This window comes from Siphateles boraxobius, unplaced genomic scaffold (genome assembly GCF_051911475.1).
Source record: "Siphateles boraxobius isolate OS27281-9 unplaced genomic scaffold, OSU_SipBor_1 130, whole genome shotgun sequence".
In the NCBI taxonomy this organism is placed as follows: Eukaryota; Metazoa; Chordata; class Actinopteri; order Cypriniformes; family Leuciscidae; genus Siphateles; species Siphateles boraxobius.
In genome coordinates this window covers 23836034-23853909 of record NW_027508734.1, presented here as the reverse complement: position 1 = coordinate 23853909, position 17876 = coordinate 23836034, and the positions used below count along the sequence as shown (strand labels likewise).

Sequence of the window (17876 nt, the reverse complement as noted above, 5' to 3'; positions counted from 1 at the left end):
TGCATTTGAATCACTGTCATTCTATTGCAAGTTGAACTATTTAATACCAAGTACTTAAGAGGCTTTGTGCCAGAGAAATTAGGGCTGATGTGCTCATTTACACTGCTCAATCTGTTCATCTCTGTTGAACATGGAGAGGGAAACCAGTAGGCATCACCTTGGCACGCACATGATTGACAGCCATATTGTTTCAGTCCTTCTCGTTTTTATGGTACACTTCTGTGAGATTTGTCATGTTTCAGAATGATTTGTTTATAGATCAGCTATTTGAACATAATTGTTGTTCACTCTCCATTACTAATTTATTTTGCTGTTATGTATCAGTGAAGAATCACATTGAAAACTAAAAATCATTTATTTATCTGCTTCAATCTGTTTTTCAGGATCACCCCTTTATCGTGCAATATAATGACGGCAACACTGAGGTCGTGTCCATGTGGGTGTGCCGCAGCCTCGAGGACCGCAAAGCCCAGCAGGCACAGATACTCATGTGAACAACAGTGGCACAGGATGGAAATATGGGAGATGGTGTCCACAATTCCTTACTTTATTCTTCCACTGAACCCAGAAAAGCAGCAGCTGAACTTGCAGCTCTTTTAATGGTGCACTGTGAGACAACTGCTACGAGTCTAATGCAGATTATGCTAGGATCCTGCACATGAGGATTTTAACCGTATGTATTGGTTTGCATTGATGCAAATCTTTAACTTTGTTCTTCTGAAGTGGGTTTCTTTTCACTTTTTGTGCAGATTCCAAAGTAAATGTTTTCACAGAAAATCCTTGCGGGGGGCTGTTGCTCGCTCGACTCGAATCGAGTAAAAAATGGTGTCTCTGTCTGTACTTAAAGCCACAATCTGGTTTTGCCAAAACATTGTGGGCATGACATAAATCATCTCGAGTTCAGTGAAACATTACAGTTTTCAAATATATGGGGGTGTGTCTGTCAAGCATTGCTCCCTGCTGCAGTTCAAGTCATGCTGCTGTTGTTTTAAAAGTCACTTTTTGTTGAGTTTCACAAATGGCCTGGCACTTATGGCGATACCCTATTGAAGTTAGAAAAATGTGATGCCTTGTTACGGTGGATGGCAGCTTGTGCAGATTAGCTTTTAGATAGTCCAGCAGTAGCCGACTGTAGTGCTACATTAGAAGCCATTAGTTTCATGTAGTGGTTCATGGGAATTGATTGCTTTGATTAATGCAATCCCATTTTTAAGTTCGTTCTATATACTTTTAACTCTATGTACGCTACAGTTTGAAAGTTTGGGGTCGGGACTATATATATATATATATATATATATATATATATATATATATATATATATATATATATATATATATATATATATATAAATAAAGAGATTAATACTTTTATTTAGCAAGGACTCATTAAATGCATCAGAAGTGATCATAAAGACTAAAATTTCAAATGCTGTTAAGCAGCACCACTATTTTCAACATATTAGAGTGATTTCTGAAGGATCGTGTGACACTGAAGACTGGAGTAATGATGGGTCACAGGATTAAATTACATTTTAAAATGTATTCAAATAGAATATTTCACAATATTACTGTTTTTACTGTATTTTGATCAAATAAATGCTGCCTTGGTGAGCATAAGATACTTCTTTCATAAACATTTTTAAAAATCTTGCTGACCTCCAACTTTTGAACGGTACACTATTCTTCATTTCAAAGTTATACAGCAAATAGGATGAGTCTAGCCATTTGGAAAATAAAAATGAACTTCATTTGAGAATTTACATGAGAACCTGTGTATTTTCTTAGATCACATTAGCTTAAGCACAGCAGAATCCAGTAAACTGTTGCAAGAATAGCAATAGTGATCCCATATATCCCATAGCAACCCATTGAAACCGAATTCGCTTTTCTCTTGTACTTCATGAAATTTTAAGCAAACTCCTATTACAATTGTATGCATCTGAATTAACTGACTTCACTTGTCTGAGGATTTTATCAAAGCAAATCCACAACCTCTTTGAATTAGCCAGTCCAAGCCATAACATCTGCCTTCGTTTCTGATATTTTATTGCCATTTTAGTGTCTCATCAGTATTACTTTAGAGTTGTTGTTTTTTATTTTTTATTGCAAGGTCAAAATATATTTTCTTATTTAGATATTGTGGTTCATAAGTGCCTGTGTCTGTTGAGAAAATATTCAGAATTATTACAGGATACGACTCAACACAGTGGAAGAAGAGAGTTTTTCTATATAATGGCAAATATGTATAGTTCTGAAAATGTAGTTGTCACATACCAAAGCCAAATACATTATATTGTTGATTTAAACTGTATCGTAAGTTATATTATGTGTTGCTCCTTTTTTCTTGTAGAACTATCTCAAATTAATTAAGATTAAAAATGAATTAAAGATTAAAAAGATAATTGCCCAAAACAAAATCTGTGAGGAAGAAAACAACCATGTGACTACCTAATACTGTTGCGGTGAGGTTTGCACATAAAGGGGATTTTTCTAAATAAAACTATTCAGATCTCAGTATCATTTTTATGCATTTCATAATGTTTCCCTATGCTCTTAAGAAATTTTTTTCTAAACCGTAACAAATTAGGGTTCTTCAGCTTGTACCAATAGCAGAACCCTTTTTGGTGCAAAGTAGAACCATTTTTATCATTTGGGTTTTACTTTTTTTTTTTTTAAAGCCAGCATGTTGTGTCAATTAAGTGCTTTTATTTTTTATTGACATGGCAGATTGTAGCAAAAATTACAGTGCTCTAATAACAGTTGTTAACAGAATACATTAAAAATAACATTTGACATTGAAAAAGATATAGATGTAATGAAGACCAAGTTCCAGTGAAATATCTTCATCCCCTATGATGTCTTTACATCCTTCATTATGTGTGTATTCTGAGTGGCAGTGTCTCTCTGCAGATGATGAGGTTATGATACGGGACAGCACCTGAAATACACAATTGAGTTTAGAGATACATTGTGTCTCTTCCATTTGATTATGTAAAGAAAAATGATGTTCATGAAGGCCAAAATTAGCAAAAATGGACAGAATGAGCCCTTTACCATGTTAAAAGGAAAAAGTGATATAAAAGCATGAGATAGCTTTAATGTTTTTTATAGCTGGTATGTTTAGGCATACGGTCATAATTTCTTTTGTTAAATCAAAAAATATGGATCATAAATCTAAAATCTCTGTTACTTACTGTGTGGAGAAGAGAAGATGAGTATCCTCATGAGGTGTGAGGCGGAAAGGCGGAAATAAAGAACCCTGAACTCTAACACAAAGAACTTTTCAAGATCCTTCTTTTTTTTTTTTTTGCTGTAGTTTTCAGGTATGAACTAGATTTATATGATTTGTAAAGAAAACGTGTGCTGGTGTTCAAAGCACACCTCTCCAGACCATTTGAGGTATCGATCATGTCTGGAACAAAAACATGCAGGGCAAGTTTTTCTCTGAATAAAACTCCGCAATGCAAGACTGTATGGATTTGACCATGAAATGTTTGATTAAAAGTAATTACATGTGGCTATCTGTATTCTGAAAGCCTGTTTAAATTATTTATGAGATAAATAATTTAGTAGATAGTATTATAAACCTACTTCCATCTTCAAAAACTATTCATTTAAACATATACCTCTGGATTAAGTTTAGTTTTATTCCTCAGACGATTAGCATTACATAGTTTACACTGTGTTTTTGAAAGGATGGTATTTGATTACCCATGATTCATTAGTGGTCATGGGATGCAGTTTTGGCCCAGTGTTTTCAGAGTGTTGGGGTCCATACAGGATGACTACAATGAGGAGGACCGGAATCTGATACGGAGGTCGGAGTTATCTCCTCTCCACATGAGTGCATATTGAACCGGATCAGTTTTAGTGTTCACTTACACAGTCCAACCTTAATGTTTACAATAACACCGTGCGTCGGATGTAACATTATGGTGATCAATACAAAAAGCATAATGAATATCCAGACAGAATGATGTTGGAGGGAATTTGTGTGTGTGTGTATATATATATATATATATATATACACACACAAACAGTACTGAGCAAATGTCTTAGGCATGTTAGTATTTTCACCCAAAAAAATGGTTTTAAGGTTTAAGTTAGGTCTGTTCAAGTTGCCACAGTTCTTCTGGATTTAGTCTGTCAGTTTTTTTCCTTCTGTTTCTTCATGTAATCCCAGATGGACTCGATGGTGAGATCAAATCTCCATGTGGAACAGATGGGCTGTTGTCAGACTCCTTGTGCAAAAATCTCACTGGATTATTACAATTAATGGCAAAATGAATTTTTGAAAATGTAAATTGATATTTCCTACTGACACCACAGTAAGATATATAAATAACTTCCTTAAAACAAATACTAACAATTTGCAACTAAGACTTTTACAAAGTATTGACACACACACACACACACACATATATATATATATATGTAGCCTATATATATACACTTACACACAGCCACTACATACTCCCATTTTTTTAAATACATTTTTGTTGTGCAATTTTTGCTATATTGTGTGTGTGTGTGTGTGTGTATATATATATATATATATATATATATATATATATATATATATATATATATATATATATATATATATATATAGAAGATTAGGTAGTCTTTGTTAATGAAAACTTTAGCCAAACAATTAGAAGTAATTTTGTCCCACAGATGCATTTTAGGGTCAAAAACCAGTCCAATCAAACTGGACTGCAGAAGGCCTCGTTAGAGCAGCAGTATACCCCAGCCCAGCACCTATAAAGACCCTCAGTATTCCTCCTCCTTCAGCTGTTGGGGCCCATATACTGATGCACTAATGCGACCTTTTCTCCTGCAGTCCAGTTTGATTTGCGCGGGGGCCGGACGAGCACTGAAAGACCTGTTCACAGCCATTACCAAGATTCCTTTATCAATGTCTAGTAATTAAAATGTCACCACTTAATTTTCAGGCCATGGTGAACCTCTTGTAGCAATCCTTTCCCAATAAAAACAGTAATCGAAACGCTATTTTCACTCGAAACAAAAAGGTTGCGGCAGGCGACTCGAGGGTGTCAAGGCGACAGAGATCAATATGAGAGAAGCTGATTGATCTCGCGCTAAAGTGAAATTTATTGGGGTCGTGCTTTTATACTGCGCGGATATAACGGTGACTGTAGAACACTGCTTTTCAGCTGATGCGTTTATTAAACCTCTCTTGCTGAATTAGTCTGCTTTTGATTTATGTGCCAATCTTCGCAATGACCTCCGGGACAGGATCTCTTATTTTTCTAAAACACACTGGTTTAAATCTGAAGTGGTTCTTATCTGAACTTGTTAGTGCGTTCTTTGTACAGAATGAGCTGCTTGGTAAAATAAAATTATACACTTGCTTATTTAGATATTCCGCATGTTTAGCTGAAAGTGGTTCTTAAAATTCAACCTAAAAAAATCTAATCGCTGTGGAAATAATGAGTTGCCTGATCTCATGAAACGGCAAACCATCAGTTTAAACTGTCCAGCTGATGATGGCATTCTCCTGCAGTCCAGTTTGATTTGGCTATTAGGCTATTCCTTTAAAAATAACTGCTTGTGCCAGACTCACTCCAATTATACTGACTAGAATACTCATTTGTGTTTATTCTATTACAAAGACTTAGTTGTCCAAACCATTTTTCATCACACTTACAGATTGAAAAATAAAGATAGTTTACTTCGGTAATATGGTAAATTCTGATGTTGGACTAGATCTCATTTCATTGAATTGTTTCCTCCCACCAGGCTTCATCTGCGGTACCATAGCCTACTACAAATAATTATCTTTTTTACAACGTATTTAATCCTAATGTTATGCAAAAATATATGCAGGGCGATATTTAATAAAGACGTCCCCCCCCCCCCCCCCCCCCCCCAATTCTTTCTTCGCTATACTGGCCTATATAAAGTTTCTTTAATTAGTTTACTCATGCCCGTGTAATATAATAGCCCGTACTACCGTAGCCTATATTAATGAGCCAATAATGGCATATGTCGTCCTGAAACACAATATTTATCGTATTGATTCAACCGTTATGTAAAAACAATCATTGATTATTTAATAGCATGCCAAAGAGGTTACTAAGCACATCAAGTTTAATACAGTAACCTGGTCGGTACTAAAATTAATAGGACATCTTAATAGGCAACCTTTAAATTAATAAAAATACTTTTTTGTTTTAGAGATTTCAATATTGTGAGGAGGTACATTAACGTGAGTGAGTTACACATGTTTAAAGGGATTTTCTTCTAAGGTCTGATGATGTCAGGATGGCTTGTTTAAAGGCGGCTGTTGTGGGAGGATCCAGTCTTGTAACATGTGAGCCCCTGTCTCCCCTCCATAAACGCTAACAATGCTGCATTGGGCCTGATTACTAAATAATTCACAAGAAATGAATAATTACAGAATAAAATTGTAATTATTGTTGGGCCAGAACGAAGCTTCTTGGTTGTGAAAGAAGACACGGCAAAGCAGATCTGGTTAAAGTTTCCCTTCCTATTAATATTGAATTAGGTTAAGCCGTGGCCTCTTGGTCACAGGACATAGCATCGCTTGATAGATTTTTAAACTTTCCCATGTTTTCAACTCTGTGTGATGATATAAGTTAACTATACCGTCGACATTTATTTTCATTAGTTTATTGCTCGAATATTTTGCGGGGGGAAAAAAAGTTTGAATAAAAACGCATCTATTTATCTGTCAAATAGTATACAACATATAGCCTACAGATACATGTTCAGTTCATGCAAAACACACTTATAGGCTCGAAGGCAGTTCTGATGTAATGGCTTAGATGAGATGAACCATTCCTCTAAGGCAATTTTTGACATTATTAAATAATTGATTCGGTTAATTGTTAACATTTTATATAATTAATTACCGTTCAATCAAAGCTCTTTTTTTGAAAGACTGCATGTAGCCTATAGCTTAAAAAAATGGACCGTGGCTGGAAATGGAATAATTCAAAATAACTTGGTAATATTTTACAAACTAATAAGTAAATGAAAACATTATAAAGCTTATCAGTTATTCAAAACAGACTAATTGATTTATTCTGATTTGTTTTTAACCCAGTAGGCTATCTCTTTGCAAACCCTCATAAGTTGAAAACGCGGACTGAAACGCGTGACTGAGTGATGATGACACCTGTCCTGAACACATCGCCAAAACATTTCTGAGAGAATAACACGTTTCCAGTGTCGTATTCCAAAGTAGACAGCACAACTTTGCCCGCTTCGATATTGATATCTTTACGTCAAGACATAGTGGGGTTAACTGTAGGGCATTGATCAGGTTTTAAATAGTTAATACGGCCATATAAGGTTGCACCACTTACTTCAGTCCATTGCTCTGATATATCACTGTTTGTACACACTAGCCGCTCTCACTGGCTGGTGTGTTTAACAAATGTGCATCATTCATTCACTGGGAGACATGTGACGTAAAATGCAATGACCGCGAGCTTCTAATAGCAGTTTATAGCCTACTGCACGGCCTGTGGACATGTTGCCAATAGGAAATGTTCAATGCAAATTCATAATGATTTATTGTTTGGTTTCAGAAGTGTCACTCAAACATGAATTTTTAAGTTCTAAAATTCATGGGAAACTTAGGCCTAGTGTCTGAGAAAAAAGACGCAGGTGTAGCCTACATGACATGAGAAGGAAGGATGGATGGATGGATAAATGGGGGATGGGGGGGGGGTGAGCATCATAATTTACCGTTGTTCATTGTTCTTCACCCATCGTATTCCGCCTTTATCCATGCGCAATCGACTATGCGCAAAACCGCTTGAATTAAGCGCCCTGTTTTTGGTGGCATATCTATCTATCTATCTATCTATCTATCTATCTATCTATCTATCTATCTATCTATCTATCTATCTATCTATCTATCTATCTATCTATCTAAGCAGCTCAACTATAAATTGGCAGTGATCTTTGTTTTGGAGTAGTGGAAGCAAACGGTTAATACCAGAATCGGATTTGATCTCAGTGGGTGTGCCTTCTTATTCTTTTTGGCGTCCCCTCTCTTCTAGTAGATCGCGCACAACCTATTAAGAAGAGGCACGAGCTCCGGGACAGCCATGTGGTCACTCGGCTCGCGCTCCCGTCACCACGCACGAGAGCTGAGTGGGATGGAAACTCTAAAGCTGTTTTGAGAGGGAACACTCTATCCAGCCTCGCAGTTCTCATCACGCACTACAGGCGGACGATTTGTCCTACTTGTTTTTGGCCTGTTAATTTGACGCAAGCACACTCGCTCATTTGACTCCGTTTCTCATAAAAAGGTAGGTTTCTTTTTTATATTTATGTTTTATAATAAGTTGTTCAAAATTATAATCAGCCTTGTATTTTCTTAAATTAACTCGCTTATTATTGTCAAAATGTTTTCTGGTCAACATTCAACGAAATGATTAGGAATCGGAAGAACGATTAGCCTGTAAGGTTTTAAAATATGCTGATCCTTGATTACGAAAGAGAATTTATAGCACCTAAATCGGGCGATTCAAAATAATACGACAAATCTAAAGAATAAGTTTACGTAAACATTAAAACATTACGGAGAAATATAGGAAACGAAAATATGTGTAGGACTGAAATATAATGGCTCCTTGCGCGATGGTTTAATTATAAATTATAAACTTTTATTAACAGATCAAAGTCGAACAACACAGGCTGTGTAATTACACAGAAAGCGGCTTACAGCTTCTTTTCCTTGTTGCTAAGCTTATTGGAGTAGCTAAAAGATTCTTCCCTTCTGCCCCTTTGCGTATTAACGCCGTAAGAGGCCTTTAAGTAATCGCTCCGGCTTCTGATCCGATTTGGAAACATTAAGCAATGATGCAGGCTCTCAGGTCAGAGAGTGCGAGCTTTTAAAGATAGTGTTAGAGCCGTCAATATTGTCAACCTAAAACGCCAAGAATTAATTTTAAATATTAATTAGTAGGCATAAAACTGGTAATTAAAAATATTACAAATTGAAAAATAACTGTAGCCTATAACACAATTCTAAAATAATTATTGTAAAAAAAAAAAACAGTGGCCTAATTTTTAAATAAGATTAAGGCTATTATCTTGCAAAGGTAATTCTATAGGCTAATGAAAAAAACTAATTGGAAAGGAGACATTTTATACAAACAAAAAAAGCCAATACTGCCGTTTTAATTTTTTTATTTAGCCTTTTTATCGGAATAATGTTGCAGGCCTATATTATGATCAAAATTAAAGATAATAATTATAACAAATAACGTGTTTATATTAGGATAACGCCTATACTACACAAAGCAAACACTGATTGATAATCTCTCAAGAGTTGCATAAAACAATACAACTCCAGTTCTTGAATTGGAGATAATATTTTTACGTTTCTGACTCGTTCTTCACAGACTTCCAGGAATGGAGTCGATACCCGGTCAGCTTTCCACGGGACGAGATGCTTGCTCTTCCCCTAACTCGAAGCAAGAACTGCAGCCTTATTCTGGCAGCAGCTCGCTGAAGCCAAATCAAGTGAGTGAGGCTGCGCTGTACGGAGTGCCCATCGTCTCTTTGGTCATCGACGGCCAGGAAAGACTGTGTCTGGCGCAGATTTCCAACACTTTACTGAAGAATTACAGCTACAACGAAATCCACAACAGACGCGTGGCGCTTGGAATTACTTGTGTGCAGTGCACACCGGTGCAGCTGGAGATCCTGAGGCGCGCGGGGGCCATGCCCATCTCCTCGCGCCGCTGTGGCATGATTACCAAACGCGAGGCCGAGCGCCTCTGCAAATCCTTCCTCGGGGCTCACAACCCTCCCAAATTACCCGAGAATTTTGCATTCGATGTTTCACACGAGTGCGCCTGGGGCAGCCGAGGAAGCTTCATACCTGCGAGGTACAACAGCTCCAGGGCTAAATGCATCAAGTGCACCTATTGTAATATGTATTTTTCACCCAACAAATTTATATTTCACTCGCACCGCACTCCTGAGTCTAAATACACACAGCCGGACGCGGCCAATTTTAATTCATGGAGACGCCATCTAAAACTCACCGACAAAAGCTTGTCTGATGACATTTGTCACGCGTGGGAGGACGTAAAGGCCATGTTTAACGGCGGGAGCCGGAAACGGGCAATGCCGGGGAGTGGATCAGAAATGTCCTCCCCGCTCAAACCGCAGGCCTCTGGTAACATCACGCAGACCGCTTCCCCTGACATACCTCACAAAACTTTGCGCTGCGACGACAACCGTGGCAACCTTGGTTTAACCAACAGCGTGCGTAACTATCCGGTCATTCCTGTGCCTAGTAAGAGTTTCGGCATGCTCCAGAAGATCCCGCCACCCATCTTCCCGCATCCGTATAGCTTCCCAGCATTCGGACTGTGTCAAAAAAAGGATGATGGAGTTGGTGAGCAGAACAAGACTAATTTACCTGGTGTGTTTTGGCCAGGTGCGAAGGACGGTATCTATCCATCGTTCCCCATGTTTTGGCCCACCGCGGGTAGCCTGCCGCTCTCATCCTATCAACCAACACAACTAAAACCGCACACGGAGCTCATGAGTGCCCGGCAAACCGAATCCGAGATGTCAGAAAGCGAGCGTGGAGGAAACACACCTAGAGACAGTCTGTTCGACAGCGAGCGTTGCTCCAGCTCGCAGTCCCTAAGGAACGAAGAGGACAAATCTGGGGACGAGGCCAGGTCAAGCGAGGGTCAACCCAGCACCCCAAGAAAGCTGAGCTATATTTCGGCGTTCAGACCAGTCGTTAAAGATGCAGAAAGCATAGCCAAGCTCTACGGAAACAGGGACGCGTACAGCGGAGCTCATCCTGGCCATTTGTCGCCAGACTTTGTTAGTGAGAGCTCCAGCTACAGATCAGCCTCTCCGTGTGCGGATAGCGGGGAAGAACCAGATGTGGACGTGGAGACACACAGAATTCCAGATGATGAGGAGTCTATACAACTTTCCGTGGATGATCGGCAAAGTCCCGTGGGAGAAAACAGTCAAACGCCGCAGCAAGACGATTTCAGTGACGCGGACTCCCCTGAACACAATCAGAACAAGCAGGGGGCAAAGAAGAATGATGCCATTGCTTACGATGTGAGTCACAAAAACTATCATATTCAATGGTGTTGAAACCAACAGAATCTATCCAGTATTACATCATCAATTTCAAATCTACAGCTTAGTGTAAAATGATTTTGAATCAACAAATTGGCAGACTGAATAAAATAAGTAGGCTAATTGCTCCGAATGGCACTTGTCTGATACAGCAGTCGTTCGCCTCTAATAGCGAGTGATGATGACGCCTAATTATGAGCCTATGAACTCTACATTTATACTTTTCCATTTGTAAACACTTTGTAATTTGTGTTGTTATGGATACAGCTCGTTTAAATTCTGTGTATTAGTGTAGAACGATCTAAATAAAAGAACACAGCGGCGCGTAATTATAGTAAATTAAATGTTTAGAATGAATGGTCATTTCTGTTGTCGCCCGCGGGCTATTAGTGCATTTGGTTTAAGGGTTCCCCTGTGGTTACTGCACAAATGATTCTCTTTGTCTGTCCATCTGACCGAATTTACCTTGTAATACGAGTAATTTGCCTTGATGTTGCCAAATAGCCTATTTGTAGATCATTATAAGAGTAGCTAGGCCTACCATTAAACGTCTGTTGTCTGACGCATGGTTGCGTAAGAAAAAAGAAAATGGTGCATGATTGGGCTTGTATTTATTTTTTAATGTTCGGATAATTTTGCAGGTGTACTCAAATGAAAAGGAGGGATCTCTTCAAAGCACACTGCCATGTTTGGCCTCTAAACTTCCTCGCGCCGAGCCGGAAACAAATGGTAAGGCAATTTAATAAACTGAGATTTAAATGTTGGCTATAATTCATTCGTTTTATATATTCTATATAATTTTAACAACTTTTATTTTGATCAATTTATAGATAAATTATAGGCTATTGAATTATGCACTCTGAATAAGTGACCTGCAAACAAAAATATTTCCCTTTAGATTCACACATTTCAACTGACGACGAATGTGAATCACAAAAATCCTGTTTGGACCAAATTAGCGTTAGCAAAGAGAACCCAAGTGAGTAGCAGATCTAAAAATATTGTATCGTTCTTGTTTTTTTGTTTTGTTTTGTTTTTAAACTACATTAGCCTACATCTTTGTAATAATAATATATTTCTTATTTTATGGCAGGCGATGCTGCATTGAGAAGAACTGATAACAGATTTAATTTTGAGAAAGACATCGAAAATATGGCGAAAGGTACAAGAGAGTTAACATTTAGACGTTTTATAGACAATTTTGAGTTGTTTTATTGCATCGTTTTCTAAACTAAGGTGTTACAAAATAACTTGACCAATTACAAATAGCCTACTGGATGCCAACATCTTTTTATGATTAATTATTTAAACACAGATTCAACAAGGCATTCTCTATTTTTAAGGCAAATATATAGGCCTTTTTGTGTAGCTATGTTTCCCCCTGTTCTGAACGCATTATGCATTTCAAAATGAGTGTAATCGCTACGGTTGTGTATTACTGAGAATTGTCCTTGAACTGCAGACGATCCAGGCTCGTTTTCCACACACCCCTCAGGCAACTGTCCTAATTATTTTGCAATGTCATGCTTGAGAACACGGGGACCGTGTGTTTAGCCTTAGTAACCTAAATAGCGCTATTAGACAAGAAAACCAAACAGAATGAAAATACATGATAAAAAAAAATACAATTCTGAAAAAAGACTGTAGCTTACTCAAAAGCTATTGAGATGTGTGGTGATTAAAAGTCACAGTGGTATGATAAATTGTGTGATTTCTATCGGTTTCCACAGAGGAGCTCCAAAAGCAGCTCTTGGAGCAAGTGGAGTTGAGAAAAAAACTGGAACGGGAATTTCAAAGTTTGAAAGGTAATTAAAAAGTGGATAGCGTATTCACAACATGATTTCATTTGCTAGCCTACATGATTTCTTCAATTTATAACTTAACACGTGTTGACTCTAACAGATAATTTTCAGGATCAAATGAAGAGGGAACTGTCTTATCGAGAGGAGATGGTCCAGCAGCTGCAAATTGTACGAGGTAATGCAGATTTTGCACTATTGACAAAAAAAGGTCAGTTTAGAAAAAGTAACACTTGCATATTTTCAGAAAGACTGAATTTTAAAGAAAATATTAGGTCACAGGGAATCTAAAACATTTAATGTTTGTGACCCACCTCAAATGATTTATTCATTTTTCTTTTTATTTTATTTAGACACATTGTGCAACGAGTTGGATCAGGAGAGAAAGGCTCGTTATGCAATTCAGCAGAAGCTTAAAGGTAATTTAGAAATATAGGCTACAATACACTATCATCCGTTAAAGTGGAATGAAAAAGATTTTTTTCACATTGTTCTAAGAGAATTACAAAAGAAATATGCAAGTGCTACTTTTTAAACGAATTACTCAAGGTACTTAAAACGCATTAAAACATGTGTTTGATTGAGTGTAAATAATAGAAATGAGAGGAGTGTGATAGCTTAATACTCATGTATTAGACATACAGTATGCATGTGCATCATACGTCATTGTGTGACTTACAGTATTTGGAGAATGTAGTTGCATGACTCTGTAAAGAATTAGCTGTGCTGTGATTCTTTGAACTCAATCAACCTTTTCCCTAGAAGCTCACGACGCTCTTCACCATTTCTCCTGCAAAATGCTCACTCCACGGCACTGCACAGGGACCTGCACCTTTAAGCCGCCCCTGTTACCACCTTAACTTAAAGCTGCATCCCAGGATCCCAGTGACATCTGTAAACCTCCCCTAAAGGAATTCTCCATTTACACTCTGTTTGAGATGTTCACGTTATGCACACTGAACACTGAGGACTGCTGAATCACAATCCATCCATGGCAAGTGGCATTTGAACATTGTGGATGAAGTGTCTAGGATTACTTAAGGAAAAACAGAGTAAAACACAGAGGATTACAATAAACGTTCAGATAATTATACTGTTACTTGTGTAAATAGGTTGATTTTTTTAAACAATACAATCCATAATATGTGGCAATGTGCAATGAACTGTATAATGTGAAATTTCATAAACTGGAATTGATTATTCTCATTATTTATGTGTTTTTAACATGTACTTGTTTTTCTCTAAATTAATTCACTGATGTCCCAAATGAATTGTGTATCCTCAATATTAAGCACTTTAAATAAGCAACATTTCAGACCAATCCATCCAAAATTATTCAACCCAAAAATTATTCAAAATCAGCTGTGTCATACTTATGTAAACAACAAACACAAGTTTGAACAAGCACTTATCCCATATTTCCCATAAAGAATTGAGCAAAAGTTGTTATTCCACATCACAGTGCTCAAACGAAATGTCATATACGACCTCTGGAGTGTTTCTTTTCTTTCTTTTTTGTCAAAAATAAAATGATCTCTTGCCTCATTCTTCAATAAAAAGTTCAATCAAAGCCACAAGTATTGACTCTTGAATTCAAGCTATTTCCTTCACATTTGTAATACCTTTTAACTTTCACGAATTAAATAAAATATTTTATGACACAAATTCTAAATCCAGAAACTTTATATTGGCCAACTGAAATGCATGCCTGAAAACATTTGCCTGACGGCCTGCATAGGCTACCCTAAGACGAATAAAATATATAAGCCTATATTGAACAGCAATTTTTAAATATTTTATGCCTACTGGTCCTTTCCAAACATTACAGCTTATTAATTTCCAATAAATATATGTTTAACCTGCAAAATGTGTTCAGTTGCCTACTATTTTTTGTATAGAGCTGCACACTGCAAGCGCACTAAACCACAGCTTAAACTGAGCCTCGGCGTCTATTACTGTTGTGAAATACAACACTTCCATCTAGTGGTGAAAACAGACAATGCACATTCCAATGGGTTTGATCAGCGTTCTTTTCGCTTCAATTGTGCACGAATGTTCTACATTTGAAGCGTTCGAATACATTATTCTGTTAAACAGGGTTATAAAAGTAAGATATGGTTCACATAGAAGATCTGAATTACGTTATCATAGACGACAGTAAAAATAAATCTGAAAATGAAATTAGCTTGGCGGGAGTTGTTTAAACTTTATATGCATAAATACGTGATACGTGATTCAGCAATTGTACCCTTTAATTACAGAGAGTGTATTTAATTTGATTTCCCACTAATTAAATGCTGGCATGTGCACCCACCTCTGTAGAAAGGTATTTGTACTTGTTGCGGGGCGTTAAAATACAAAATGCTGATTCAAAGAAATACTTTGTAGGCTAATGACTGAAAACAACGTCAAAACAAATGTATAGCATTTGGATAAATATAATCTATTTGAATGCATGGATTTTAAAGGCTTCACTTTCCGATATGATACTAGTAGTAGGCATGCTTTCTCCCAACATTATAGAAGTTTTACGCGTATTCTAAGCACTACTCGTTGAAAAACGTGTGAGTGGTTACGCCGGCAACGAGCGGCGCGTGCATACCACGTGACCCGACAGCGTCACGCCTGCGCTAGCAGTCACAACAAGATGGCGGAGAGTGCGGAACTAAAGGTAAAACGCTGCGCTCAATTTCCAGTCGGATAGTGTGTATGGATATCTTATTGTACCCTCAGAAGTACGCGTACTACTTACCTGCTGTATCAAGATGCCGTTATTATGCATTTAACCTATTTTCTCGTAGCCAAAGTTGCATGAGAAATGATTTTGCAGTGGAGCTCTTGTAGAAAGCTTTCAGCGTGTTATTGTTGATGTAGAGGGAGCTGTCTGTCCACCGCTCTCCTCAGGGGAATTACTAACTTTTAACTCTTTTCTACCTAATAATTCACGCTAAGAGCATCTGTTGAAAGTCAGTCTCAGACTCTGGCTATTTGAATATTTACTGCTAGTAGACCGTGTGTGTGGATTTTTATGGTTAATATGTGATGTAGTCGCCTGTACTTGTGGATTTGCTAGAAAGCTCTATCTCTTCGCGTGCTGGGCGCCAGCGCTGTTGACGTGCTGTCAATCAAGTTAAAAGGAAGTGCACGAGCACCGTCACTCAGATTTCAGCACCAAAATAACAACTGACCATTACAGTTGATTATTCAAACTTCAGTCAGATGTTATTAGATGCCCAATGAACATTTAAGTTCACCATCCTTAAGCTTCGATACCAGTCGATGAGGCTGAACAAGCTTTGCCTTCTTAAAAAAAGGTTCCAGTATTGAATGATTATATTTCTGTTATTTAAAGTGTTATTTGACCCAAATATATAAAAAAAACGTATGTGGGTCAACGTTTGAGATTTTAGGCAGAATGACAACCTTAATCTCCATTCGCTTTATTGTGTGGAAGAAGGATATTATGAAAGTAAATATTGACTGAAGCTGTCTTGCTGATTTTTTTGTGTTTCACAAAAGACAATAGGCCTATGTCATACAGAACGAATTTTGTTGTTGCTGCATGAACTAGGCTAACCCTTTAAGTTTAATGTAACATGTTAATGACAGGTGTTGCATGACTGTGATGCTCTGATGATGTCTTGAATCTTCATTAAGAGGGTCCTAACTGGAAAATAATATTCCACAACATGCTAAAGTTTTTCTCTCTCATTTTAGCAAGCTGTGCATGTCTGATAAAGCTTTTTGATTTGTGTCTTTGGAAACTGAAGTCCTCTGCACACTGGAAAAAGTTCACATTGTTTTAAATGTCTGTGCTTTTGTGATTTGTGCTTCTCTCTTTTATTAATTCTCATTCACGGTTTCATCTTTTTTGTGTGTTGCTTTATTGTCAATTACGGGGGAAAAGGATTTAGTCCTCTGGTCCTGTCTTTCTACTTGTTCATTTCTTACATATTGACCTACCCTACTGTTTGGTCAGTGTCTTTAGCAGGTCCACTTACCAGTGCAGGGATGAAATTATAAGCCAAAATTAGAATCTTGTTTTTACTTTGCTTGCAAAAATATTTAATAGTTACTTGGCAGTAATAAGCAACTATACACACACTGTTACTTTGGGTTTGGCCGAAGTTGTGGATAGGGTGGATGAGAGAGGTAGACTTGCCCACATGTTGCTTGCTGGACTGATATTCATCATGCCTTCTAGTTCTCTAACTAGGCCTATGTCTCTGCACTTCTGCAGTAAACTCAGTTTTAGATTAGAATTTGGATTGCAGTCTAATCTGAGCTGTAAACCTATATTTAGTCAACTTTTTTTGTGCTTTGAGGCATTTGGCAAAGATTCAGACCGTGTTCCTGGTAAATTCAATCCACTCTTTGCATGCTTGCTGCCTATGTATGTATTTCTGCTAAAATCTCAGTGCTACTTTAGCTTCCTTTTGTACAGGTATTCTCCCATAACAGACTCTGGTAGTAGGAAACTCTTTCTGTATTTCTAATAACTGTAGATCAAACAAATTATATTATTATTATTAGATATATTTTAGTGCTGTCAAAACGATTAATAACATAAACGTTTTTGTTTATATAATATGTGTGTATCGGCTATATATCAGTATATTTGTGTGTGTGTGTGCGTGTGTGTGTATAATCATATAGGCTACACACACACACACACACACAAATATACATATTTATATATAAATATAATAATACATATACACAATAACAATAGTTGTCACTTGCTCTCTTTTGAACTAGATTTGTGTTTTGATCATGTTTTAAATTAGCAAAGTTAAAAAAAACGCATACATTGAAGTTATACTAGCTAGTATATTGCTTCATCATCAAATCATTTCTATTGAACATGGATTGGATCCATTTAAAATTTAGCAGGCCAACATAAATACAACAGAACAAAGTTATATAGTAAATAAACCAAGCTTTTCAGGTAGG

At 37.2% G+C, this 17876-nt stretch overlaps 3 protein-coding genes across 9 annotated transcripts in view; all 3 read left to right on the top strand.

Moving 5' to 3' along the window:
* Window positions 1-1313, top strand: part of map2k5 (mitogen-activated protein kinase kinase 5) — a 69926-nt gene extending 68613 nt beyond the window's left edge. For both annotated transcript variants that reach the window (XM_077228750.1, XM_077228751.1), the window contains exon 22: window positions 384-1313. In XM_077228750.1, the coding sequence (XP_077084865.1) occupies window positions 384-494 (111 nt within the window). In that variant the 3' untranslated portion in view covers window positions 495-1313. The remainder of the gene's footprint in view (window positions 1-383) is intronic.
* Window positions 1314-7971: 6658 nt separating this feature from the next.
* skor1a (SKI family transcriptional corepressor 1a) lies at window positions 7972-14497 on the top strand. 6 transcript variants are annotated; one of them, XM_077227291.1, is made up of 9 exons: window positions 7972-8309; window positions 9408-11103; window positions 11766-11853; window positions 12023-12103; window positions 12218-12286; window positions 12855-12929; window positions 13027-13101; window positions 13277-13342; window positions 13686-14497. In XM_077227291.1, exons 2-9 carry the CDS (start codon window positions 9418-9420, stop codon window positions 13781-13783), a joined length of 2238 nt encoding a protein of 745 aa, XP_077083406.1. In that variant the 5' UTR covers window positions 7972-8309; window positions 9408-9417; the 3' UTR covers window positions 13784-14497. The 6 variants fall into 6 exon arrangements, with proteins under 6 accessions (XP_077083406.1, XP_077083407.1, XP_077083410.1 ...); XM_077227292.1 differs by having other exon boundaries at window positions 8064-8309; window positions 13689-14497; XM_077227297.1 differs by having other exon boundaries at window positions 8088-8309; window positions 13038-13101; window positions 13689-14497.
* Window positions 14498-15528: 1031 nt separating this feature from the next.
* pias1a (protein inhibitor of activated STAT, 1a) overlaps window positions 15529-17876 on the top strand; it is a 53309-nt gene continuing 50961 nt past the window's right edge. Inside the window, exon 1 of the mRNA XM_077228710.1 lies at window positions 15529-15594. Coding sequence (XP_077084825.1) covers window positions 15571-15594 — 24 coding nt within the window. The 5' untranslated portion in view covers window positions 15529-15570. The remainder of the gene's footprint in view (window positions 15595-17876) is intronic.

Coding starts and splice junctions, on each gene's coding strand:
- skor1a (XM_077227291.1), top strand. CDS start 9,418: ATGGAGTCGATACCCGGTCAGCTTTCCACGGGACGAGATGCTTGCTCT. Junction 11,104..11,765: donor ATGATGCCATTGCTTACGAT/GTGAGTCACAAA, acceptor ATAATTTTGCAG/GTGTACTCAAATGAAAAGGA. Junction 11,854..12,022: donor CGCCGAGCCGGAAACAAATG/GTAAGGCAATTT, acceptor ATTTCCCTTTAG/ATTCACACATTTCAACTGAC.